This window comes from Mus caroli, unplaced genomic scaffold (genome assembly GCF_978045245.1).
Source record: "Mus caroli unplaced genomic scaffold, Mus_caroli_1 scaffold_7, whole genome shotgun sequence".
Lineage (NCBI taxonomy): Eukaryota > Metazoa > Chordata > Mammalia > Rodentia > Muridae > Mus > Mus caroli.
This window is the reverse complement of record NW_028227262.1, coordinates 11,152,865-11,178,650: the sequence shown is the minus strand read 5'-3', so window position 1 is coordinate 11,178,650 and position 25,786 is coordinate 11,152,865. Positions and strand designations below refer to the sequence as shown.

Genomic DNA, 25,786 nt, shown 5'->3' with positions numbered 1-25,786 from the left:
CACAACCTCCGTTAGTGATGCAAAACAAAGTCTGATTATTACCTTGTAGATAAATTTCTAAATTAGATTTTTTTAAAAAAATGAATTAATTTAAATTTTCTCTAGAGTTAACTGTTGCAGGTCTGTGCCAATAGTCACTCCTGATCAAAATCACAGGACTTTAAACATGTTCGGCCAAATGGACAACCAATCTTCTCAAAGCCAGTCTTTGTTTAAAAATGATGCCTGACAAGTTTATGTAAGCAGTTAACACACTGTGGGGTCAGGGTAAAGCAACCATTGCTTAAAGCCAAAGTAAAGTGTGTAAAGTCTGTCTACTTCAGCAGAGAGCAGCGGCATGTGCTCTGAATGCCAATTCAACCTGAACAAGGTGACAATGACAAAAGGGGAGCTAGCTACTGGGGCATCTGGAAGCTGCACAGAAAAAGTCCCTAGGACTCAGAATGACAACAACAGTGAATTCTTACACAGCCCTTTGACCAACACTAATATTGTGAATGGTATGTGTGTGTGTGGTGTATATATAGTATATATTATAGTATAGTATAGTATAGTATAGTATAGTATAGTATAGTATAGTATATACTCATTTTTGTGTGGATGTGAAACATAGGCACCACTGTTTCAACCCTGCCCAGTATCTCCCTGTGAGATTCATGACACATTAGCCCAGATTCTCAGCAAGTGTTTGTGGTGATAAAACCCAAGACCATCGTTTACATGGGTACAAACACTTTGAATTGGGTACAATTTACATTTTTCCTTTCAGTTTCAGAAAATAATCATGGTATACCTACATACTTAGAAAGTAGGAATGAGTCGTAGAGAGAGTGCTCCGTGGTTAAGAGGCCCTGGCTGCTCTTCCAGAGAACCCGGTTCTCTCCCTAGCACCCACATCACAGCTCACAATCTTCCACAGCTCCAGTTTCTGGGAGATCCAACAATCTCTCTCTCTGGCCTCAACAGGCATCAGGGACACATGTGCAAAATGCTTATGCACAATAATAATTGTATTAGTATTTCAGTTTTAAAAAAAATAATGCTTTTCTCTTCCCGGTTTGAACCTAGCTCAGGTGAACTAGGTTTAGGTTTGGGTTGAGAAACAAATCTCACTGTGGAAAACTCTGGTCCCACGCTCGTTTCCAGCAATGGTGCATCTTTCCTAAAAGCTGGTTCAATGCTCTATATGCTGATTAGAGCAGATATATCAGGATAACTTTATTTTCTCTAAAATCAATTTAATTCTCTAAGTCTAGAATTAACTTTTAAATTTTATTCAAATCTCTCTCTCTCTTTCTCTCTCTCTCTCTCTCTCTCTCTGTGTGTGTGTGTGTGCCTGTGTATGTGTGTGTCTGTGTGTGTGTGTGTTCAAGTGTACCTAAGACCTTGTACATACAAGGTAATTGCATCACCACTAAGCAACATCTCAAGCCCAGAGTTATCTTTTGGAAACAGAGAAAACCATGTCAAACTCAGTATGACTGACTCCAAAAGTTGAAAACTGACAGCCATTGAAAAACTTCCATCTCTGTAATTTGTATTGCCTGAGTATTCAAAAAGATGTCTTGTGATTTGCCAAGAGCTCATCTGCTGACCAGGGGTCATCCTGAGAAAGCACTGTGGTGTGCGGCCCCACCACAGTGCAGCAGCATCTCCTTGGTCTTGGCATTGGAATATTTAAAGTTCAAATTGACTTCCAACAATATCAATATATGTGTACAAGTGTTGACTTAAAATAAACACATGTATATAATAACCCGTGGATTACTAGCAGATGGTCATATTACCACATCGTTTTCTTTGGGGGATCATATTTCATAGTTACTACTTAGCTATGAAGATTCGTTGGTATGTCCAAAAAAAAGAAAGGATACCTAAAGAAACATGACCAGTAAGAGAGTGACAAAACTTCCCATGTGATTCAGTACAGGAACTCTGTACTCCCAAATGCTATCGACAAGCACTGCTCAGAGCGCACAGCTTCCCTAGAGGAGACTGACAAACACTCGTAGAGGAGACTCAGAACTGTACAAGTGAGTCCCACTGTATGCATGACAGGAGCAGCAGGGACCCTCACACTGACTGCCTTTTACCTATAGATCTCTTGGTCTTGCTATCCCCACAGCAGCATCTTTTGTGCTCCTCAAACTCATCTAAAGCATTCTTATTCCAAAGTCTTTATAAACCTAACTCTTTTTTTCTGTGCTCGGAATGCATTATGTGCCCCCTTTAAATAGCTCTGTCATCTCCTGCTGTAACCATAACTGAAGAAGACACTGTCTCCATGAGGCCATTTCTACGTGTAACTTAAGAAATGGTTTTTCAGTTCTTCAACTCTTCTCTTCCTCTCCATCTTCCTCTCTATCTCTCTCCACACATGCATGTGTGCACATGTACGAATGCACACACACACACACACACACACACACACACCTATTCTGTGCTCCGTGTTCTGCCTCTTTCCTTCCATACTTACTAATGCCTATATAACTGATTCCCATTTTGATGATCATTTACTCAATTTTATTAGAATAAAACTTCTTACAAGGGCAAGAACAATTTTTGTGTTTTATTTAGGATTGATTCTCAAGACCTTGTTGCCCTAGAATAATGATATTTATTGCATGAGAAAATGAGGACAAGAATGCAAAATGTTTTGCAAGATGTCCATGGTACCTGCCCTTGATAGTCTCCCAATACTGGTCAGTGGTACCCACCACTGATAGCCTGCCTACATCTGTACAAAGCAATGCACTTGGTTCAAACACAGGTCCATCCTTGCTTTCCTCAAAATGAAAAATCACAGCAATGAAGCTCAGCTTCTCAATCTTTTCAAGAGATTTCTAGCTTATAAAGCTATTTTTAAGAAGTCTATATTTGTTCTTAAAACCTTCCTTCTAAAGCCTGTCTTTTCTACATTTGTTTTTCATGCTAGGAACTAAACTCAGGGCCCTGAGTATACTATACTCTGACTACCAAACTATATCTTCTCTCTCTGTCTCTGTCTCTGTCTCTGTCTCTGTCTCTGTCTGTCTCTCTCTCTCTCTCTCTCTCTGTCTTCTAATTTCATCCAGGCATACACATTTTAGGTTTCTATATTGGTTTTGAAGGTCATAAATGGAGTAAGAAATTTATATATATATTTACTTAGCTATTTAGCAAGAATGTTACCAATCTTTAGCAGTTGTAGAAAAATTTAAGTGCTAAGTTCTTCACAACTTCTCAGCTGCATATCTTTTGACTCGCATAGTAAAATATCAATAATGACATTTTAGTGTTGATGTGTCATATAAAATCAAGTAAGAATAACACATTTTCCATATATTATTTATAGTGATAAAATATTGATACTAAATTATTAGTTTGTATTTTCTCAAACTATGAATAAATACATGTGTAACCCTAAGTTTTAATAGACTCAATAGATAATTGAACTTATCACTTTGACAATTTGAGTACACCTGCCGTGGATGGCTATCCATACTCTTATTTAGTGTTAGAAGGTATAGTAACTCTCTTTCTACTTTCTTTGTCTGTTCGCACCCACCCAAGTAAAGGGAGAGAAAAGGCCCATTCCTCTAACCCAGCCTTTATATGGCACAATTAGTAAGAATATGCTTTTAGTGAGCAATTTATCGATGCAAAGTAAGTACTGTACTTGGGAATCATAAAGAATTCTAAAGTGCTATAATCTCGTTTTTTTCATGGTATGTCAGCATTTTGTCAGTGGCTGTTATTGTAGCTGAGTCTGAGCTCCTGCTGTTGATCCTCCTACCCAAAACCACCAAGTGCTGGAATTATAGTATGGGCTTCCTTGCCACAGGTAGAAACTTTCTAAAATAAAAGAAATTATGAACTGATTTGAAAACAGATGATTACATACCCATACTGGTACTGTGATCATTGCAGACTGGTATTAAAAAAACATGGCGTTATTCTGGAAGTTATAGAAGCTGTGGATAGCCCAGCGTGCCTGGACTTAGCTTCTACCTTTCTGTTGCCTTCTCAGAGTCTGTATCACTAATGAGGGAGGGGTCAGTTTTTCCTCTGTGGTAGTTAGACTCATATTAAATGTTAACATTAACATGTTTTATGAAGTTCCATGCCCCTTGCTTGTTCCCCTTGTATTTGATATTTATGTTTGCTAAAACCGATCTTCTCTTTTATTAATAGGATAGGATCAATGTGGCCACCACTGTATTGCACCAGTAATAACAATTTCACTTAAATATGGCTTTAGTGCGCTCCTCTGCAAATAATCCTTCAATTCCTAAGAGTCTTTTATTTTCCCAGTAGCCCAGTTGGAGAGTTTTTAATATTAAATTGAATCATAACAACACATGCTGATTAGAGTCTAACTTAATACACAAAGCTTAATGTTAATTTTACAACTTCAAACCAAGGATCCTACTAGTCCAGGATGGTTATTTATCTCAAGTGGGATTTTATTTGAAACTTGTAAAGCCGACAGCTCCATATATTTCACATCATAAAAAAACTAACCGCATAAAAGAATTCAGAAAGATTTAGAACTATGGAACATTGGTGATGAATGTAGGACAGAAACCAAAAATGCCTAAGCGTATGTACATGCTGTTGATGTGGTGTGTCTGTGTGTATAGTAGGTATGTCTGACTAACATGATGAAAAGGATAGGCTCAAATCATAATTCCTTTAAAGCAAAGTTATCCATTGGCATCAATAATAAGACATGAAGTAATGGAAGAGTAAGTTGTTTAAACTAACAAAAAAAAATCTGCATACATGTTACATGTTTCACAGTGTAAACTTTTCTCAAAATGAATTTTGCATAAATACCTTGACAGAGGGAATACATGTTTAGTTTTCAGATAAACTGTTTCCGTTGTACAACTCTAACCAAAGAAGACAGGCTCAAGCTCCAGAACAGCCGGTAAAAAATGGAGCCAGAAGGGTAAACACCAAAGGCATCAAATGGGAATAAATCCAGTATTATGAAATTTGTCTTTCACCGGAGACTAGCAAAGATGTAACATGTAACAACACATCAGTGCTGCGGCTTACAACAGGAGGAAATTAGCTGACATCAAGTGTCGGCACTTCACTGGTTTCAAAGCTCAAAACACCATGAAACTGAAGAGTCAAGAAGAGAGGTGAGTGACTTCTAACGGAAGCACAGATAACACACGGACCAAAAAACCATCTGAGCAAGAGAGTAAGACGTTGCTGTTTTATTTCTACTTTCGTTCTTAAGATCTCACCAGATGTTTGTGACCCCCACCCCACCCCACACACACTTTAACATTACTTGATAAACATGAAACATGTCGCTCACTGGGTGGGGTTGGGGGCTGAGATGAAACTTCTGTCTGTGATGGAATGATGGAACTGGGGATTTTTTATTTTTTTAAACAAAATACCCAAAAGAGGATTTAGAAGGGTTACAGAGTAATGATGGAAAATACCATGATCGTTTAGGTGGCTAAAATTCTTATTTTTAGGATCTGTAATTTTTATGTGAGGCAGAAAACTGAACCACATAATACATTTTTATAATGTAAATATTCATCAAGACCATTTACAAAATTACTACTTTCAGCATATTTTCAAAAGGAAATTCCTTAATAAATTATGTTTATGCAGTCCAAACACAGCATTAAGATGTATTATTAGTCACTTAATGGAAGCTAATGGTGAGCTTATAAATGAAGTGCTGGCTTACTTTGGTATTTTCTAAGAGCAACCAAAAATAGAATTCTTTCCCAGAATTCTACATATTTATAAAGTGCAAAATAAGCGATTCCAGCAATTTTTAAATGTAGTTCTTCTAGATGCCTTTAATCCTAAATATACTTGTAGAAACAAATTGTTTTTTACTCTTTGCTAAGTCAGGTATGTCTAATTTATCCAACTTCCGTATTAAAACAACCCTCATAGAAGTTCGATGCATTATAAAACGATGAAAGAGACACAAACAAGTACGTAAATAATGTGGAGTATTGTAATATTTTCAGAGAATTGCTATTTTTCATGAAAATAGTTGAAGTATATAAAACAAGTCAAGAGAAAAATCCAGAAAACAAATAGTATTAATTGTATGAATTATGTAAATATTCATTCATTACAGATGTGTAACTGTGGAGTTAAAAATAGAAAGAGGTTATAGATGAATTTACAAAGGAAAAAAATTCTACATCTAGATTAAATATTTTTAATAGACATAGTTTCTGTGTACGTGTTCCTCAGGAAGTCTGCTATGAACCACCAATCATTTTCCCAGGCAAGGGACATCTCTCTAAAATGATGCATTAAATGACATGATCATCCCTTCATTAAATTGCTCTATGTACATTACATAGACTAAACTAGAATCCAATAATACTTTCCTATGACAAAAGCAAAATGGAAAAAAAAATCACAACTCTATAGATCTGCAAATAATGTAGAATAATTTGTGAGAGTCATACCCGTATTTTTCAACAGACCACAGATGGAAGTACGTTTATGCATCAAAATATTTCATTATCCTAAGATCAAATAAGGCACTCCTAATTTATAAAAATAAAAACTGAAGCAAAAATGCCTCAAGGCTCAAAGGAAGCCTGTAGGAAAAGTGTGCATATGAGATATCTCAATCTAGGTAGAAGCTTATTTGATTTTTAAATTCAGACGATAAAAAGTTATTTAAAAAAATAATAATGTGCTGCTTTCCGGGCAAATGTTTCCGTCTGTTTCCTGTCTAGAAGACAAAAGTGAGGGGAAAGAGAATGAACATTTTATTTCACATCAAGACAGACACTAAGCCTCATTTTGCCCAAATGACACAGGATTATTGATACATCCCTATTTACATTTAGGACAATAATCACACACCAATATAAATTTCATCTTACGTAAAAACTTAGAAGCACCGGGTTTGATCAGTGAGAAGAAAAGTTATGGCTAGATTGACGCTCTGTGCAACATTTTATTTTAATTTTCTCTTTAAGAGTTAACATTATTCTATTAAAGTATATAAAATTTTCCGTCAGCAGAGCAAGCTTCAATCATTTTAGTTAATTGGCAACTTTGGGAGAACATGAAGCATTTCTCTTTCCCAGTAGTTTCATTTTAAACAAATCATACTCGCATATAAAAATAGCAAATTGCATTAAATTTTATATAAGACATTTTACGGCTTCTCATATGGAAACAGCTATAAGCTGCTTTAATGGCATACACCAGAGCAAACAGCTTTGAATCAGCTCTCTGGCAAGGCACCATTCAAAGAGATTCGGGATATAGGCAGTGTTGGCTTAGTGCTTAGAATATACCATCCAAATCTAAGTCTGCAGGCTTACACACACACACACACACACACGCACACACACATGCACACACACACACACACACACACACAGACACACACACACACACACACACACACGAGGATAGAGTGCTAAGATCTGAATTTTTTTCCCTCTAAATCAAAAAGTAAGGAATTGGGACATTTCTACACTTCTAAGTATTTACTGTTTATATAAAATCTTAATTCTAAATCTTTGGTTATCCAACACCTATTCACGTTCAACAAGATGAAGAAGTGACATTACTGACCAGAGTCTCTTAGACATGACTGCTAAACGTTGCTGTTTTTATTCAACAAATGACTATTCTTAGATATTGTCATTTTTAAACTCTAAAGTCTAAAGACGCTTTTCGTCTATTGTGTCATAGAGTTGCCTTTAAAAATCTTTTAAAGAATACATCGATCTGCTGGCCTCGTTTTTAACAATTACATATCTTAGTTTTGACACACAGCTACCTGACTGCGGATGGACCACACACCTTTGGTCTGAAAGGAGAGAGAGTTTTTGGGGGCCAATCATGTTTTCCCTTTCTTTGTGAAACAAGTTCCAGAGGAGGAGGAGGGGTCCTGCAAGGAGGTAAATTTGTGTCTCCTTGGATATGTACATCTTATGTCCACAGCAGAACAGCACATCAAAAGACAAGCCAACATGACAGGCCAGTTTCAGGAAGTGAGCAGTCCCTTCCACTCTAGGAACCAAGGCTGCAGCAACTGTAACTGTTTTGTTTTTCTTTAAATGGGGCTGATTGTGTCACAAAGGTTAAAAAAAAATGCCTTGGAAAAGACATGTATCGCAATAATGAACACAGTCAGAAAGTATCCTGCTATCTAAATTCATAAGTTAATATCTCCAGTCCACTCTTCAAAGGACTTGCATGGCTTCACTTGGTAACACTACCCTAGCCACATAGAATAAGAACCAAGCCTTCTAAAACTCACAGTTTAGAATTAACTGTTTTTTATGCTTGTTCATTTGTTTGTTTGTTTGTTTTTAATTCTATAAGGGGAAATGTTAATTAGGCTGTTAAGTTCAATTGAACTTAAATATTTCCTTCTTTTCCAGCTATGAACAATTATCTACTGCAGCATAATACCCTAAGCAACAATTTATATGCCTGGTTCATATTTAAACCCCTTAGCATTTTCTTTCTTAGGTACCTAGTGACTCAGACAGACATCTAAATCTGTATCTTACTTGTGGCTTGTTTGGTACTGCAAGAAAAATCATATCATACTCAAAGTCCCCAAAAGCAACTCTTTTGAAACAGGATTTAAGTGGTTAAATATTACCTGTGAAAAATACAAAAAACAAAACAAAACAAAACAAAAAAAAACAACAACAACAACAAAAAAAAACCAAGCTGAACACTGAGGGAAATGGTTTAGAGGCTCAGCAATTAGACACAGAAAAGTATTGTTCATTAATCACATTATAAACATTCTTACAATAAAATAAACTATCTTAATAGCTCCAGAGTCTTAATTCTGAAACTTTAATTATGCACTGACTGTTTTATGAATATTCCTACAAATGAGTTTGAAAGCAATGGCCAGGGTCCAAAACATCATTACTTAAGGACGTTCTTTCTTTATTCTTAATTTTCACTGTTGTTTCAAATTCTACCTTCTACAGACTGGCATCTAGTCTGCATTTGTAGATGGTTGTATCCAATCAAAGGCTTTGATCAATGAATAAATTTGGGAATAGGTGCTAACTTAAAATACAGGTTTCAGACTGTTTTAATTTCTTAGAGACCCATCTCTATAATATCATTGAGACCTAAGCTTTTCACACAAGACAGATCACATCTGTGGCAAATTCTATAACTCATAACACAGCATTTATGCAGACTCCACTTCTCCATTCCCCTTTGACACTTTTGAGGTATTGATGAAATTACCCACATCACATTATACACAGCAAACCTTCAGCTTAAATAAGGAATACCCTTGCTGTTAACAACTTAGTCTGAAATGTTAACAACCCTTGGGCTGTTAACATAACAACTGGCCATTAATGTGGTAATGACTAATCTCAGAGGAAATTGTTCTTTGAGAAATGAACATAGTGGTGATCAGACCATATTTGAAGGAGTAAGATATATTTATAAATAAGTTAACTGAACTTAAAGCCCAGCAGAAATTAAAAGTTTTATCTCAAAAAGTAACACGCATTTTGTTATTTAAGGAAAGATGACAACTTCAGAAATGGAAACTGTTTCGATAAATTCCCTTGGATGAAGCATTTACTTGAGACAGTCAGACATTAGGTTAACACCCTATTCTATTTGCTATCACAAGGAAGAATAAAATAAAACAAATCCAAGGTTACTTTCTCTGTCAACCACACATTGAAAACTCAAAACTATTTTACCCACACACACACACACACACACACAAAAAAAAAAAAAAACAGATAAACTCAACATTTCTGTTTCAGAAGTATCTGAAGTATCAAGTCACATTCTTTTTACAGTCTCCTTAATGTTTATTTATTTATTTTACTTATTAAAATACCTACTCCAGCCCAACCTGTATAAACTCCTTGTTTGCAATCGCAAACCTAAATCCACTTGAAATACTAAAATTGTGCATAATATAAGTCAAAAGGAGTCAAAAAGCTGTGGGTATTGCTTAGCACAGACAAAGCGAACCTGGGAAGCAACACGTCGGATCATGAAAAGCAAACACAAACGCTTTATCTGGGACTGAGGCACTCATTCACAATGAGCACAGGAGACATTTTTATTTCAAAGAAGGAAAGTTCAAAGACTGCTGAGTTCTGAAAGAATTCGTGTTGTAAGTTAACTCTGATTAGTTTGCCACCATAATGAGGGAAGCCCTGGCTCTTGAGAGTCACCTTCCATTGTTGGCACCTTGCGTGCTTCTGAGCTCTGGGAAGTAGTAACAAGTGCTTATAATCAGCCAGGAGGCTGTAGGCACAAGCCAGAGCCATACTTCCAGGGGAGAGCACAATGTGATAAACCATACTGGCTTTGCCCTTATACAACCACCATTAATCAAAAGACATATATGTATTAGGATAAAAGTCTGACTTTAAGTAGCTGAATTACAGACTAAGAAAAGGAGGGATCAAATTCCCTGAGAGCCACCTCCCAGAATGGCCAAGATGGTTGGTTAGAGTTGTTACCAAGTGATAAATTTTGTGCCATAAGGAAAACGATTCAAAATAAATAGCTTAATGTCAGGCTAGAAAAAAATGATTAATTGTATCAAATATGAAAGCCCAAATGATGCCATACATCATTTCTCTAATTTGATAGATCCCACTTTATTAAGATAAGTCATTTGCAGCTAAGTCAAGTCACAAAGTCCCCTGAAAAGAAAATACTTTCTCTTCAGGAGCATTTCTGGGTTGGCAAAAAGCAGGGAGGCTTTGGACCAACAGCAGACTGGCACAGCCATGGTTGCCCACACTGTCCTGGAACTCTTCTGCTGCTTGCACTTTGGAGGGCGGCAATGGTTCCCGCTAACTTTGAGGTAGTTACTTTTCATTCTTCATAAAATAACAAGCAAGTCAGAGGCTGCTCAATAATGACTTGAATATCACTAAGTGGAGAGACAGTCACTCTGTGTGAGGGGTCTAAGACACTGCAGTAAATATACTAATAAACACAAATTAAGTCTTTAGAACTGACTTTCTATAGTGTATGCAAGACAGGAAAATGAGCTGAATAACCAGTCCCCTCAGTTCAACTAAAGTTGAACTTATTTAAAAGTACACAGCTAAAATGATTAGGTAATTATGAAACAGACTCATTTCTCTGCCGGACTTAACCAGTTTCACCTCTTGCGCTCTAAAGAAACAACCTGGATGCTGTTCTTGTCAGAACATCCCTGGCATTAGCTGCCATTTTCAATGTTAAGTAACGAGTTCTTCAGAATACTTAGCTGGACAAGCCAAATTAAAACACTTTAGATGTTTTTTTGTTGGCTATCCCTTAAGCAAAACTTTGCTTGATAAAGGCCAGCATTGTGAAGGCTGGCAGTGTTAACATCTTTCAAGAACACCACTCGGCAGTTACAGAAAGCAAACAAACAAGCCAGAAACATAATTATAAATGTACTGTAAAAGGCAACCAGCCAACACTGCATGCAAGGGCCAATTCCTACCTCAGATAGTCTCTGCGACAAAGGATAAGGTTAGCTTTCGTGTACAGGGTGGAGCCCACCTCTCCCAAACGGCAGTCGCAGCAGGCACACTTCAGGCAGTCCTCATGCCAGTATTTGTCCAGTGCCTTTAGGAGATACCGGTCCTTGATTTTTCGGTTGCAGCCAGCACAACCTTTTGGCTTGGTGTCTGGCTGAACTGAGAGCATTTGTATGCCTGGGGAAAAGAAACAAGAGAAGAGAGCTGAGATTCCAAGACAGAAGGACAGACAAACAAGTGAAATGGTACAAGGCTGCCTTTGCACTGGTCCTTCCTTCCTTCCTTCCTTCCTTCCTTCCTTCCTTCCTTCCTTCCTTCCTTCCTTCCTTCCTTCCTCCCTTCTTCCTTCCTTCCTCCCTTCCTTCCTCCTTCCTTCCTCCTTCCTTCCTTCCTTCCTTCCTTCTTCCTTTTTTGAGGGATGTACTATAATCAAGCTATGTTTGAATTTTATAAAAGCCATATGAAAACCATGATGAGCTTATATACAGGAAGCAGCCACAGTGGTAAACTGATGTTGTACATTGGACCTTGACACTGGACAGGGGAAGTTAGAAAGCCTTCAATCATTTCCATGCAGTCAGTCCTGTTCTCCACACAGAATGGTTCCCCTGGGAAGAGCACCTGAACAAGTGGACGCCACCCTGAGAAGCAAGAGACTGAAACTAACTCATAGTTGGCTGATGGGGATCAAAACCGAGCTTTGCCTAACTGAATAAACAATTCACTTAACATGTATTTGAAGGAAGGAGCATGTATCTATAGGAGAAATTCAGACCCTTTCTTGGAGGTACAGAAGTTTATAGATAAGTGCACAGTACATCTTGTCCAAAGTCTATAAATCCTACAGTGTTTACTTACATCCAAATACTTGCTTCTGTGTCCTTAATATTCCAAAGTATTCATTGTGCTAAAATAGCAAAGTATATCTATTTTCATACATATTAGTCACTGCTTATATTGAAGACTCATCACTTGGTTATATAATATATGCTCTAATATAAAACAAGCATGGGATCATGTGATTTATAGCCACAAACATACACTTATTTTATAAGGGAAGGAAACAATAGAAGACAAAGTCCAAGAAGGTACAAAATGAGGCACTCATCCATAAGCAGCTATGCACAGAAGGTATACCTGCACTGTACTAAATAAAGAAACATTTTTATATTTTAGTGTTGAACTTTCTTCACAAGCAAGGAGTCTGGCTGTCTTCTAAAGCTTTTACAACTTGATTGAAATATTTTCCATTAACTGAATACTCATTTTTTTTTAGTTTTTTCCTTTATTGTTCCCCAGGTGTCAAACACTCAGTTAAAAAAGAAAGAGAGAGAGAGAGAGAGAGAGAGAGAGAGAGAGAGAGAGAGAGAGAGAGAGAGAAAGAAAGAAAGAAAGAAAGAAAGAAAGAAAGAAAGAAAGAAAGAAAGAAAGAAAGAAAGAAAGGCTGGCCAACTTTTAAATCTTCATCTTCATCAAATGATGGATTTGAACCACTATAAAATACTGCAGGCATCATTGTCTCCCCTGTATCACAAATGATAACACAGAGAACTACAGAGGCAAAGGTGTCCCTTGAAAGCTGAAGCACAGTAAGTAGTGCAGTGCCCCTGACACCAAGTGATCCACCTGTACCCCGAGGGTCACCCCTTAACACTTGGTTTCTTCTCCTGCATAAAGTTTTAAACTTGGTTGGACAGAGATATAAAACAACAAATATGTACGCATTTAAGAGCCTCTGAGAAGAGAGAAGGGAAGCATTGGTGAGTCATATCTCCTCAAGATTCATAAACTCTCTCCTTCCTTCTGATGGCCACCCCTCATTACCTACCCTGAAAGAAAAGAACAAAACAAAGAAAGAAACAAACAAAATAAAACAAAACAAAACACCACCAACAAAACCCACTGATGAGGAGGAGCCTGCAAGCACACCCACAGCTGAGTCTGTTTTCTAGCTACTCATGGCAGGGGATTAACGTGTACTATTAGACTCTTCCTGAGCTCAGGTAAGAGAATTATTTGTCTGGTAGAGTTGCAGAGGAGGGCATGCAGGGAGGAAAGCAGCGTGGCTGTCCTGTGTGTCTGACACGCATGGCTGTGGTGTTCCACACTGTGGACCATCAGCCAGATTCGTGCAGAAGAGCAGGTGGTGGCCCCATAGCCTGGTTTCTGATCCCTTTTCTTTGAAGGAGCTCAGGGCCTAGTGTAGATTAATCATAACCCTTGATAGCTCTGCTAAATCTCACTCTCTAGAACTTCTAACAAATGAAGTTTCTTTGATCAGACTAGTTATCCTTTTCTAGCAAGGTCCCACAAGGCATGAATCCCATTAATTACGGTGTACAACAGACCAGGCGCCTCTTAGTCATATACCTAGAAGACGAAGGGGGGTTTTGATTTACTAAAAGCAGACAGGATTTCATGTCTGAAAGCATCTAAATGTTTGTTAAGGGTAACTATCCTAATTATCTAAGGTTTTGTTTTGTTTTTTAAATACATCACTAAGCTAAAAGATTAAAAAAATAATTCTTTTTGGTAGTAAGCTAAACACCATTATTTCCCATACTCATGATATTATTAAGTGTAGAGGGTCAGCTATCATTATTCAGAATGCATTGTAACCAAGACAGCAGTTACCAACATTTGGCACAGAATTACTATCCTTGTCTTCACAAAGTGTTTTTGTTGTGTTGACATTTTAATTTAGCACTCAGAGGCCAATTAATAAGTGAAACTCTTACATTCTGTTTGGCCTTGTGCATGAAAGGAATCTGATATTTTTCTATACTATCCTCATCTTTTCTTTTAGAGACCAAATCCCCCCCCCCTTTCTCTTGCAAATGGAATCTGTTCTATGCATTTAGAAAAAAAAATGTAGGAAAACAACCACTTGGTAGTCACCACATTGCCAGGCACCTAAAAAGCAGAAAGCACTGAGCAGTCTCTGCTCTTGATCCAAAAGAGGATGTCTGGGGACAGTTATGTGTTCGTGGCTAAGAGACACTGCACAAGTTGCTCACAGCCCATCAGCACCGGTAACTAACTAGTTTTTAGAATGGCATGCAAATTGTTCTGAGGGAAATTCTTATTGCTTCTGAGACCCTGTCATTCTGAGTTATTTGACAGTTTAAGGGAAATCATAGTTTTTTTTTTTTATTTTAAAGACATAAATAATAGCCTGGGCAGTGTGCTGTGCAGAAATAAGTAGAACCGTTTCATTTAAACTCTGGTGAGCTTTTAATTGCCTGGATTGCATTGTGAGAAGGCCTGCCGGTTGATTGCATCTATTATGTTCCCTTGTTCTGTGCCATTCATCCGCACAGTCTTAGCTTCAGTAGTTAACACAACAAAGTAACCACAACTCCACAACACATAGGAGCTTAAAAAATAACCAGAATAACGAAAGATGTGCAGTGCTCAGGCACTGTGGGCTTTTTTTTTTTTTTAACCATGTATGTATTATTTGGACTGATCACGCTGAATGAATGGAGAACATTCCTTCCCCTTTCAGAAGATTTACAGAGCACAATTTGGGAGCCGTGGAAGGGGGCTCCATCCAGAAGGGCTTTTGGAAGAGAGGATGCAAAAATTGGGTCCACAGGTTTCGCAGCTGGGAGCAATGACATAGATTAAAAGAATTTGGCCAACACAGCCTTCCGACTGCCAAGAGTACCAAACAAAAGATTGTCTCTCCTCCTGCCCATCTTTCTCCCACTCACGCACCTCCCCCAGCCCCCTGTGCTCCCCCAACCCAGATTGCAAAACTGGATTGGGCCTAAAAGCTTGTTTCTCTCTGTTCACTGGCCCAGAGCACCCCTACAGGCTGCAGCCCCCTAAGGGGAAACAGTGTAAATAGATGTCCCCAAATCTCTGGTACTGTAGCTGCTTAACTCTGTTCTGCCCCTTCAACTCCCAACCCCCTCCGCGTCCTTCCACCACCCTCCCCTTTTTGAGCAATGGAGCTGGAAACCAATTTGATTCCCTTTTTCTCCAATGCAGCTGCAAGGCTCAGAGATACTGACATTTCCCCACTCTTATCAGTTTAATTACAGTTACCATGGCAGCAAAGTGCTAGTGCTTGGCAAAGGCCAACAAGAGATTTGCAAGACTGGGTTCAATTTTGATGCAGCTCACATGCAAAATAAAAAAAAAAAATAAGAAACATACATCCACTCTAACAAAGAACTCCTTGCGGAGTTTATGATCCAACCTTTTGTGGCCGTGTCTTTGCAGCCACGCAGGGGTGGTTTTGTCAAGAATGTACCAGGATTCTTGGCACCTAGCGAGATTAATTGGTCGAAAGCAGCGCAGTCTTTAAAAGCAGCAGCAACAATATTATTTCGTATCTTCCTCAGTAGAAGAACAGGCAGTCTGTGGAGCTAGCCACGAGTGCCTAGCGGCCCGAGAAAGTGCCTCTGTGATAGAAGGTAACCTTACCAAAACTTTTCTCTTGTTTCTGCATGAGTTGACTGAGGTGTGCCTGAGTCGCTGCAGCTTCGCATGGAGCACCAAGCCCGGAGGCAGAGAGTAGAGAAGGGAATCACTTGGTTCTGGGGCCCAAGCGTGGATCTGGTGAGCAGCATACAGGGCCCAGGATCCACTATTGTGAAGCCACTTTGGGAGCTGGGGTCTAGTGGCTAGGGAGGCAGGCAGTGGGGGAAGGGACGAGGGAGCGTGTAAAATGATGGCGAATGACAAAGCCACATGCTTCCCTCACTCTGCCTGTAATCCTAAAATCCCAGCGGCCCCTTTTAGCTTCCTAGTAACAAATGGATTTGATTAAACCGTCACACGCAGTGTTAGCATAGCATATCGTGTTCGGTATGAAAAAGATCGTAAATCTGACTTGTGTTTCATAACAGCAATCTGAGTAGCCCCGGTTAAAATGTGCTGAATCTCTCTCTCTCTCTCTCTCTCTCTCTCTCTCTCTCTCTCTCTCTCTCTCTCTCTCTCTCTCTCTCTCTGTTAAGATGCAGACACTTGGGTACAAGGAACCTAGGTCCACTGAACACTTGTCTCCCATTTCCATGCGCGCGACACAGTCACTTTTGCAACACACAGAAGCAGTGTTTTGATATTAAGGTTGCATTGAGAGAAGCAGGGGTGTAGACAAAAACAAGGTTGTAATTTCAACTCTTTCTTGGGGGTGGCAGGCTAAACATTTCATCAAGCAGGTGTACAGAGGTCTGGGAAAATACCCAAGACTGATATCACTTCCCTTAGCCTGGAAGCAACACCCCGCCCCCAACCTTTGCAAACTGTCCCAACCTCTCTTCCGGAGTCAGGGTGTGCGAATGTTGCAGCTCCCAATGAACTTTGTCTCTTATGCACTAGACTCCTACTTGAGATGTCGCGGCTTCACGCTGCAGCCGCGCGCTCCACTCTCTTCCTCCAGCATCCACGTCTTCCGCCCCACATCTATTTCACGTCTCATCACAAAAATAATGATGCCTCCCATGATTTAAACAGAACCAAACAAACACAAAACCCTCTCTGCAGACCTGCAGCCCGGTGAAAGTTGCAGTGGTGGTGGGGATGGTTCGGTGCAGCTTTACTTTATACCTCCTTGGGAGAGGATGGGGAAGAAGAAGAAGAAGAAAAAAAAAAAGCCACCCAACATCCGCACACGCACGCGCGCACCAGCAGACATACACAGCACAAATAAGCCGACGCGTGAGTACACAACCCTTGACTTACCTTCTCAATTAAGCGATACAGGGGAGGGTGTTCAGTGAGCCCAGCGGCTGCTTGGTAGCGCTTCTCCTTGGGAAAGGTCAAAAAGAAACATTGTTTGAAAAAAAAAAGAAAAAGAAAAAAAAAAACGGGGGGTAGAATCTCTCTCTATTTTTTTTTTAAGTTTAAAATAATGAGGTCCTCCAGGATCCGCCAAGTACCAGTGTGGACCGCATGCGAGCCACAGGTGTCCTTCTTTTAGGCAACTGCAGTCCGGGGGATGTCTCTCTTGGTCCTGGCTCCTGACAACTTACCCCAGCAGTGTGCGAGGAGCCCAAGCTGAAGGAAGCCCTGGCTCTCAGCCGCAAAATGCAATCCCTTCCCAGCCAGACATAATACAGCCCAAGAAAAGGTCACCCAGTTATTACAGCGCCTCGGAGCCCAGGCAGCGCCTGTCAGATCCACAGTGAAGGCAGCTCCCTTCCGATTTAAGGGTATTTACCTCTCGCCCCCACCCCTCCCTCTTCTCTCTCTTCCTTCTCTCCCTCCCTCTAGCTGGCTCCGTTGCTCGCTAGCTTGCTAGAGCTCTCTCTCTCTCTCTCTCTCTCTCTCTCTCTCTCTCTCTCTCTCCCTCCGTGTCTCTGCTGTCTGTTCCGCAGCTCAGTCAAGTACAGCCGCCCTCGGAAAGTGCAAAAGCAGCCACGAGACAGATCCAGGCTTTGTTGCTAATTTCCCAGGGTGAAAATTGACAAGCCTGGGAGTGCAGTCAGCACAACCCATTGCATATGCTCCTGACAAACGCTGGGGACATCCCCTCCCACCCATGCCTATCACACAGAGAATGTGACCTCTGCAGGACTGGACTCTGGAAGGACCCTACCTCCAGGACTCGCCCACAAGAAGAACTGCAAAAGAGCTCCGGAGGAGAAGGGTAGGGCTTCCTAAAATAACGGGGGCATTTTGGAATCGGATGGGGACGATGAAAGCAAATTGCCCTCTAAATCTGTTACTGACAGTGCCAGTGGAGGAAGTTAAAATAAAAGCCAAGGAATCAAAGTGGTACCAGGGAACACTGGAAAAATGCACAGCTCTCCGTTTAGTAAATGTCCGGGGGTGTCTGCAGTTTCCAGGGCTATGAATTCTGTTTAGAAACTCTCTGAAGTCCCTGTGCAGAATGCCTTGTCACATAAACTCAGTCCAGGCAGTGCCACACACCCTTTCCTCTCTCTTGAATGGCCCCAAGAGCCAGACTGTGAACTTGTACCCCATACCAGGTGCTGAACCCCAAGTGGCCACTGAAACACACTGACTACAGATAGGTGAGTACTTGACTTTGCAACCTGCTTCAGTGTTAGTCCCCAGGAAGCTGAGCGAGACTTTCAGGACTAAGCTGGTCCCCTGGCCACTTGCCCACTTATACCCTGCCTCCATACACTTATTTTAAGGCCTGGGTACATGCTTTTATTTTTGCCTCTACATTTTCCCCATCTCCCTTAACCTCTTCCCTGCACTCTGACTCTGTATAGGTCACTGGTAGCCTTAAACCATCTTCTTTTTCTAAGTTTTTAAACTTCAGCCATTGCCCACTTTGGTGTCTCTATCAAGGTCCTCTCAGCATTGCTCACAAAGCCTGGTCAAAAGGTCAAGCTTAAAAATAGTGCCAATTTGAATGACACTGGATGTGATGTGCTCAGTGCCAAGAAAGGTTCAATTGTTGAACTACCCCCCCCCAAAAAATACATTAATCACAAAACACCCTTCAAACAAAACAGAAAAACTTCTTTGCCACTTCTGTAACATCAATTTTAATATCTATCTATCTACCTACCTATCTAGATTATATATATATATATATATATATATAATCTAGATAGTGTGTATATATATATAATCTAGATAGTATGTATATATATATAGTATATATATATAGTATGTATATATATATAGTATATATATATAGTATACTTTATATATATATATATATATATATATATATATATATACTAAAGCAGCCCCCTTGAATATTTATGCTAAATTATGTTTCCCTATATCCAAAGTCCTGGCATAGCATAGCTAGGCTAATTTATTTTTTAATCTCAACCTTCAGAAGGCTCATGAGAAAATAGTAAGTGGCTTGCTTTCTTCTCCCTTTCAAAGACAACAAAACTCAGAACTAACCTGAAAAATACGGAAATTCACAGAAGGAAGATTACTGAAAACCCCTTCAGCTGTTCAGTCTATAAGCAGACTTCTTAAGTTTTGGCTTTTCCTGGCCCTAGTACTCAGGCGTGTGCGTGCGCGCGCGTGTGCACACACACACACACACAGCTCCCTGCTTGTCCTACCCCACCCTCCAGCCAGAGCTACACTGAAAACACTCTGGGGTGTGTGTGTGTGTGTGTGTGTGTGTGTGTGTGTGTGTTGCCTGTTATCTTTAGCAGCCAATGTATTGAGAAGAAAAGAGGGAGGGAGGGAGAAGTATGTGTGAGGAAAGGGAGAAATAAAATCAAAACAAATGGTACAGCTAATGAGGACAATTAAATTAATTATGTTCAAGGAGGATGAGGTTTTTTTTTTCCCTCCAACTGTATGATCTGTTACCCCTCGCTGGCAACTGCTTCTCCGTAATTCATGGCAACTGATGAGTGCATCTATGCAAATCTTTGTTTAAATCATTCAACTAATTAAATGATGGGATTATTCCTCTGCCTACGGTGACATCATTCGCAGTAATTAGTACTCTTTTGGACTGTGGCAGTAAGATCCCCCATATCAACACCAACCTGCAAAAGCATTAACCACTTTGATACCTTAAAAAAGGGCAACTACCCAGAGCTCTAATTGTATCCCATCCCCTTCCTCTCCCCCCATCCTCCTTTTCCTCTCAGGGTTAGCATATACCCCATACTTGTAGAGAGAGAGGGAGAGGGAGAGAGAGGGGGGTGAAGTTAGTGAATAATATGCTAAACCACATGTGTAAAAGAATAAAATGGAATAGTTAACATTCAGCTCCATGCCATTCATTTTCCCCTAAAATGTAATGATAATTAGATGGGTCATAAAATGCTCTTCTTTTCATTATGACTGATGAAATGCATTAAAGCTGACAGGGTATTACCTGACAGTAATTAGGTTTTGTCATGAATTAAATTATTTGAAAGCAGGCTATCTCCCCAATCACGCAATTTACAGCAAGATTTTTTTTTAATCTGTGCCACAGAAGAGAGAGAGAGAGAGAGGGAGAGAGAGGGAGAGAGAGAGAGATAGAAAATAGCAGTTTTTCTCTTCATAATCATATGAATTATTCACAGAAAAAAAAATCATCAGAAAAACCCCCGTGCAGATGAAGAGGCTTGATGCTTAATGCGCACAGATGTGATCGCCAGTGGTCGCCGACAATGAAATATACAAGTGCACACAAAGTGATCCGGTGAACAAGAGGTGGAATTTAATCATCTTCTGCTGACACTTTGTGAAAAACACCATTAACCCTCAGCAAACCCCCTGTTTTCCTGGCTCCCTGTAACCCCTAAAGTCTCAGCCCCTCCTGCCAAGGATAAAAAAGTGAAAGAAGAATTTGTGGTTTTGTTTACTCAGCCAAGCTAAAGGTTGGATCCAGCCAGGCAAGCACTTCCTTCATTTCCTGAGAGTAAACGACCCACTTTAATTACACATGCTTCGGAAATCTTTGCAAAAGGATTGCCATTGAGAGCTGCATCTTCTTGGCCCGATTTTCTTTTGCCTACCCCTTCTTTCTGCTACTTATACATTTGATGAGAGTGTTTAACTCAATCTATTTCACATTCTCTAATACAAAAATAAAATAAAATAAAATAAGATACCAAAAAGGTAGACTATCTTTTCCTGGACTTTTATATTGTGATTCTTTATGAGGGAGGGGGGCACAGAATGCAGAAAGACAGTTACAAGGGGGTGATCAGATATACATTACTTACCTTTGCTCAAAAGAGATCTTGCACAAAAATACAGTGTATGTGTGTGCCTGTTTCTAAATAAGTCTTCAAGTTTTCGGCCGTCTCTTTCTGCAAGACGCACCCCACAGATAACTTTTTGTGTGGGGATGTTCAGGAGTGATTTCTGTAGCGTCCCAAAGATGCTTCTGTGAGGTTGGGGTATCAGACAGGTTGTCGTTCTAGGTAGTCGGAAGACAGCACCCACTCTAGAAGTCCAGGTACAAAGTGGTCAGTCAAGGAAGGGGTGAGGTTGACAAGGACTCCTGTTCACATTCTCCCACCATCACGCCTGGAGATGCAGCAGCCACGCAAGAGAAAAAGCCTCTTGCTTCCGCCTTCGCCTTGCTCCTTGCTCTGGTGTGCTTTGCTCTTTCTTACTTTCTTCCTGAACTGCATACAAACCCTGAGTGGGCCAGAGCGGCTCCTCCAGTATTTAAACACCTCGCCAGGTCCCTAGTTAGCAGCTTCTTTCAGCTCATCCAAGAAGCTGACAAGTTCTGTTAAAGGAGGCCGTACATACGGCTCTAATGGACCTCATTAAGTTCTACTTACAGATGTTCTCTTAACATAATTGATCTGCGGTGAGTTGAGAGGACTGAAACTTATTCCCTAGCCCCCAATTATGGTTGGGTAATTAGATCCCCAACCTCCAATTTTTCACATTCACCCTTCTAACATTCCAAAATATCAAAGTATCTCTCTCTCTAAAGCTCCCCCTTACCGGACTCCACTCTCCTCACTGTATTGACAGTTAGATCTGCTCTAACCTTTGTAGTGACGCCAATTTTAATGGTGCATTCAGACCATTGACAGAGCTGTGTTTCTCCCCCAGCCTCTCCCCTCTCCTCTCCACACTCCATCCCTCCCACTCCCTTAACCCTCAGAAACAAAAGGGTAAAAAAAAAAAAAAAAACCCTCCAACTTGTATAGTTTGTACTTTTGATAAAAGGTTTGGATGATGAGCCATGGCACGGCCGCTTCCTTTCTAATGTCTTTTTATCTGTATTAATTCCTCAGATGAAAACTTTAAGGAACAATGAAGGAGAGAGGTGCCGCTCTGAACCGGTGAGAAGAAAAAAATTACACAGCACACCTGGGACAGATGAAGCCAAACTAGTGCTTTTATAATGCCAATCAGCGCGGCTGTTATCATCCCTCTAATTAGGAAAGCTGCCTAAAACAGAGCGCACTTGGGGAAATGGTAATGTTATGGTTTTGCACTTAAAAGGAGGCACATTTCCTGCGCTGTAAGGATCTGGGATTGGGGCTGACAAGTCCTTTAATTAATGGCAGGATTCCCTGTGTGTGCAAGTGTGTGTGCTTGTTTTAATTCATAAAAGTGGACAAAGGGTTCCAGGAAGGGGGCTGCTGTGGCAAGGGAGGGAAGAACCCATTAGCTGAAGATGAGCATAGTTCAGACCTACATTCATTTTTTTTTTCTTTTTTAAAAAATCCCCAAGGGACTAAGGTGCAGAACTGGAGTGAGCTGTTCTCCAACTCCTGAATTTGAACCCTGAACTGAATAAAAGCTTTAAGACCACAAGACAAACACAAAGTTTATAGATAACTCATTTTTCAAGTGTAGTGTCTCTGCTACAGTCCTTGCTACTCTCTCCTTGGGAAGGTGCCTTCCAAGGTTCACTGTGGCTCCTCTGTACATGTCCCTATTCAGGAGGGCCTTGGACTCTTCTTCAATTTTCTGGTATGGAAGACATATGTGGTATCAATCATTCCAGGACCTAGATCACTTCTTTCCTTTTAAAATGTGACCAAGCATCCTAAGAAAGTGTGATGGTGTTTGGTTTTTGGAGGGATTTAAAATTGGGCACTTTGAAGCTAGCAGGCAGCATTGGCTCTACACACTGTTTTAAGTAGCTTTTCCATGCTCGGGAGCTACTCCCCCACTAACTCCCAAAACTGCTTCTGCATTCTCCCTCTCCTGCACTCTGCGTGCTTCACCAATGTGCACTTAGCTGTTCTTGGGCATAGATGGCGCATGTTAGGGGGATTGTTTGAAGGGGTAATAGCCATAAGATCCTGTCCTCATCTGATATATTTTATAATTTATTTTTATCAAAAATGAATTTCAAATATTCTGTTGCCATCTCAGACATACCAGGATACAGCCTAAAAATAGGTATAGTCGCCAGAGCTATGGTGACGGATCAAACAAATTTATCTGCCATCAAACTCATGTTCTTGACTTGCGAATCTCTCTGTGAAACACAGGGCGTTTCTGAGGAAAGCAAAGCCCAGCAATTGAATGAAACCTTAAATTTATCCCCCTAAGGACAGAATCATTTTACCATCAGGCTTTAATTTTCTTTTGTATTTTATACCTTTGACATTTTGTGGACAAATGTAAGGAGCAGCAAGGTTGTTGACAGGCCTGGGGATGACGAAGGAACGACTAAGTGTTTTCTTCATTCAAACAAGGCAGAAAGTGAAACCACATAGTCTAATGGTCAGTGTCTCAATAAGATGAGAATAAACAGAATGAGGCTCTGTGTCTTATTTATATTTTATCAGAGGTTATTGCTGTAGAACCGTGAAGCACAATAAATAGCATTCTGTTAGCAGCCATTTGAAAGAAAATGTTCATCACTTTCAAATAAAATTACTTCCCTCAACAAAGTGTATACTCTCTCTCTCCTCACGTTCCTCCAAGGAGCTAAGAAATGGAGGGTGTTTTAATGCCCTCACACAAGCCACTTAACTAATAAACAACTCGAGCCAGCGTTAGTCACTGACCACCTCTTACCATGGGACAGACAGACACACGCTCGCGCCCACACACACACACATACACACACTTTAATTTAAAAGGACAATGGATAATAATGTGAAAAGAAAATGCAGCAGCTGAGATCTTATTTACAGGATCTATCGGGGAATACACTTCAGGGGAAAAAAAAGATATTATGATAAGCAGCACTTTGGTTTATAAGAAAGCAAAGAACAGAATCTTGAAGTCATCTGGCTGGCTTGAGATGTCTCTCAGAGTCACTCCATTAAAGCAAATTGCTCTCATCCTAAATAACACTGCACAACAAAACAAGACCTTTACGAGTAGCCAATATTCAAAATGGCCTACCCAAATATTTGTTGCGTCTCCCAGTTCCATGTATGTAGCAACAGACTTGTTTTGATGTAAAACCACCTAAGTGATGTATGTCATGACCCCACTACTTCCCCTACAAGTTCTATACACTTGCATTTCTAGAATAAAAGACTCTTATCTTCCTCTAGAAAATGGAGGTGTCCTTGGAATCTGCTCCAACATACTAACATTTATCCTGATCCTTTCAAGACTAACCCTTGTCATCTCTTCATATTTCAGAGGCAGAGTGGACTATGTTTGTCTTGGTTGGGTTCCATGGGGGTTGGATTATAGAGAGCACTTGCCTTACTCTCGGCTGACTGCTCTTCTGTGAGTCTGGACTGTGCTTGGAAAGTTTGCAACCATGTGGCTGAGAGCCAGGTCTGGTTCACAATATGGTGTCCATAGAACTATGTTTTGAGCTGAATATGGTCTGTCCTGTCTTTATTTCCCCTAAAAGACTCGACTTTCAATGCAGTTACACTAATTGTCTTATCCTGAACCGCCACACCCATATTTTTATCCAAGAAATGGGTAGAAGGATTCCAATCAAAGTTCAGTCTCTTTTTGTATTAGGCTCTTGAACTCATGAAGTTTAAAATATACATATACATATGTATATTTTAATGTTAGTGACAATGTATAAAAATCATCTCTTATGGTGACTAGCTTCTAGAAGCTTCTTGGGATGTCCTAACAATTAGTATCTTATTCAAAAACAAATACTAAACTTCTTAGCTAAGGGTCATTCATCATGTTGGATTTCTGTTCCTACACTTCTGTAAAAGTGTGTGGATTTCATTGTAAGGTAATTATAGGCTACATTATCTGCTAGACTAAACACCTTGAGAATGCAAAGTTGTCTAATTTTGCTTTTCATTCCACACAGGTATAAATGGAATATTATGGCCACAAAAGATATTTATTAAAGGGGAATCAAGTTGACTTGAAATATACAAGGAAGTCAGTCTTAAACACATGTATGATGTTAATCTAAGTAGTTGATAAAAAGAAAATTCTAAGCATATTAGATCATGCTACTTAATATTGTTTGTTTTCATGATAAGTATACATCCAAAAATATTCCTGTAACATGGCATATAGGTTTATTTTGTCATCCGTCTGCATGAGTACAACAGAAGTTGTTTGAGTCCCACTCCGCATCTTAGCATCTTCAGGTCTCAGAGCCTATCCCAAAATGAGCCCTCTATAACTGCTACATGAAGCGCTAAGTGGAAAAATGTTACATGATTGGAAATGTGCAAAATAAAATCGTTTCTTAAAATAAGCTGCTCTCTTGGACAATAAACACGGGGAAATTGAGGCCAGCATAGTTTTGGACACAAAGTAGAATTATGACAGTTTCCTGTAATGTATGAAATGTAATGTTTTTAGTGGTAACCATGTTTAAGTAGTTATGATGATTTATTCAGTCATTCCTCATATCTGACATCAAATAGTATTTTTGCCAGTCTATAATGAAACGTCTCAGATAATATTTGATATGATAATACCTATTTCTACTTATGCCTTAAAATACTCAA

The 25,786-nt window shown here is 39.8% G+C and overlaps 1 protein-coding gene across 8 annotated transcripts in view; it reads right to left on the bottom strand.

Annotated features, from left to right (window-relative positions):
- The window catches only part of Lmo3 (LIM domain only 3), a 64,401-nt gene extending 43,031 nt beyond the window's left edge, over positions 1–21,370 (bottom strand). The window contains exons 1-3 of one of the 8 annotated variants that reach the window (XM_029479018.2): positions 21,125–21,214; positions 17,193–17,258; positions 11,462–11,675 (exon numbers count right to left, since the gene is read on the bottom strand). In XM_029479018.2, coding sequence (XP_029334878.1) covers positions 11,462–11,667 — 206 coding nt within the window. In that variant the 5' untranslated portion in view covers positions 11,668–11,675; positions 17,193–17,258; positions 21,125–21,214. Of the gene's footprint in view, positions 1–11,461; positions 11,676–15,932; positions 16,094–16,763; positions 16,847–16,996; positions 17,018–17,192; positions 17,690–18,048; positions 18,068–21,124 lie in introns of those variants that run through there. The other 7 variants (XM_029479019.2, XM_029479017.2, XM_029479023.2 and 4 more) reach the window with 7 other exon arrangements.
- Between the last annotated feature and the right edge of the window lie 4,416 nt (positions 21,371–25,786).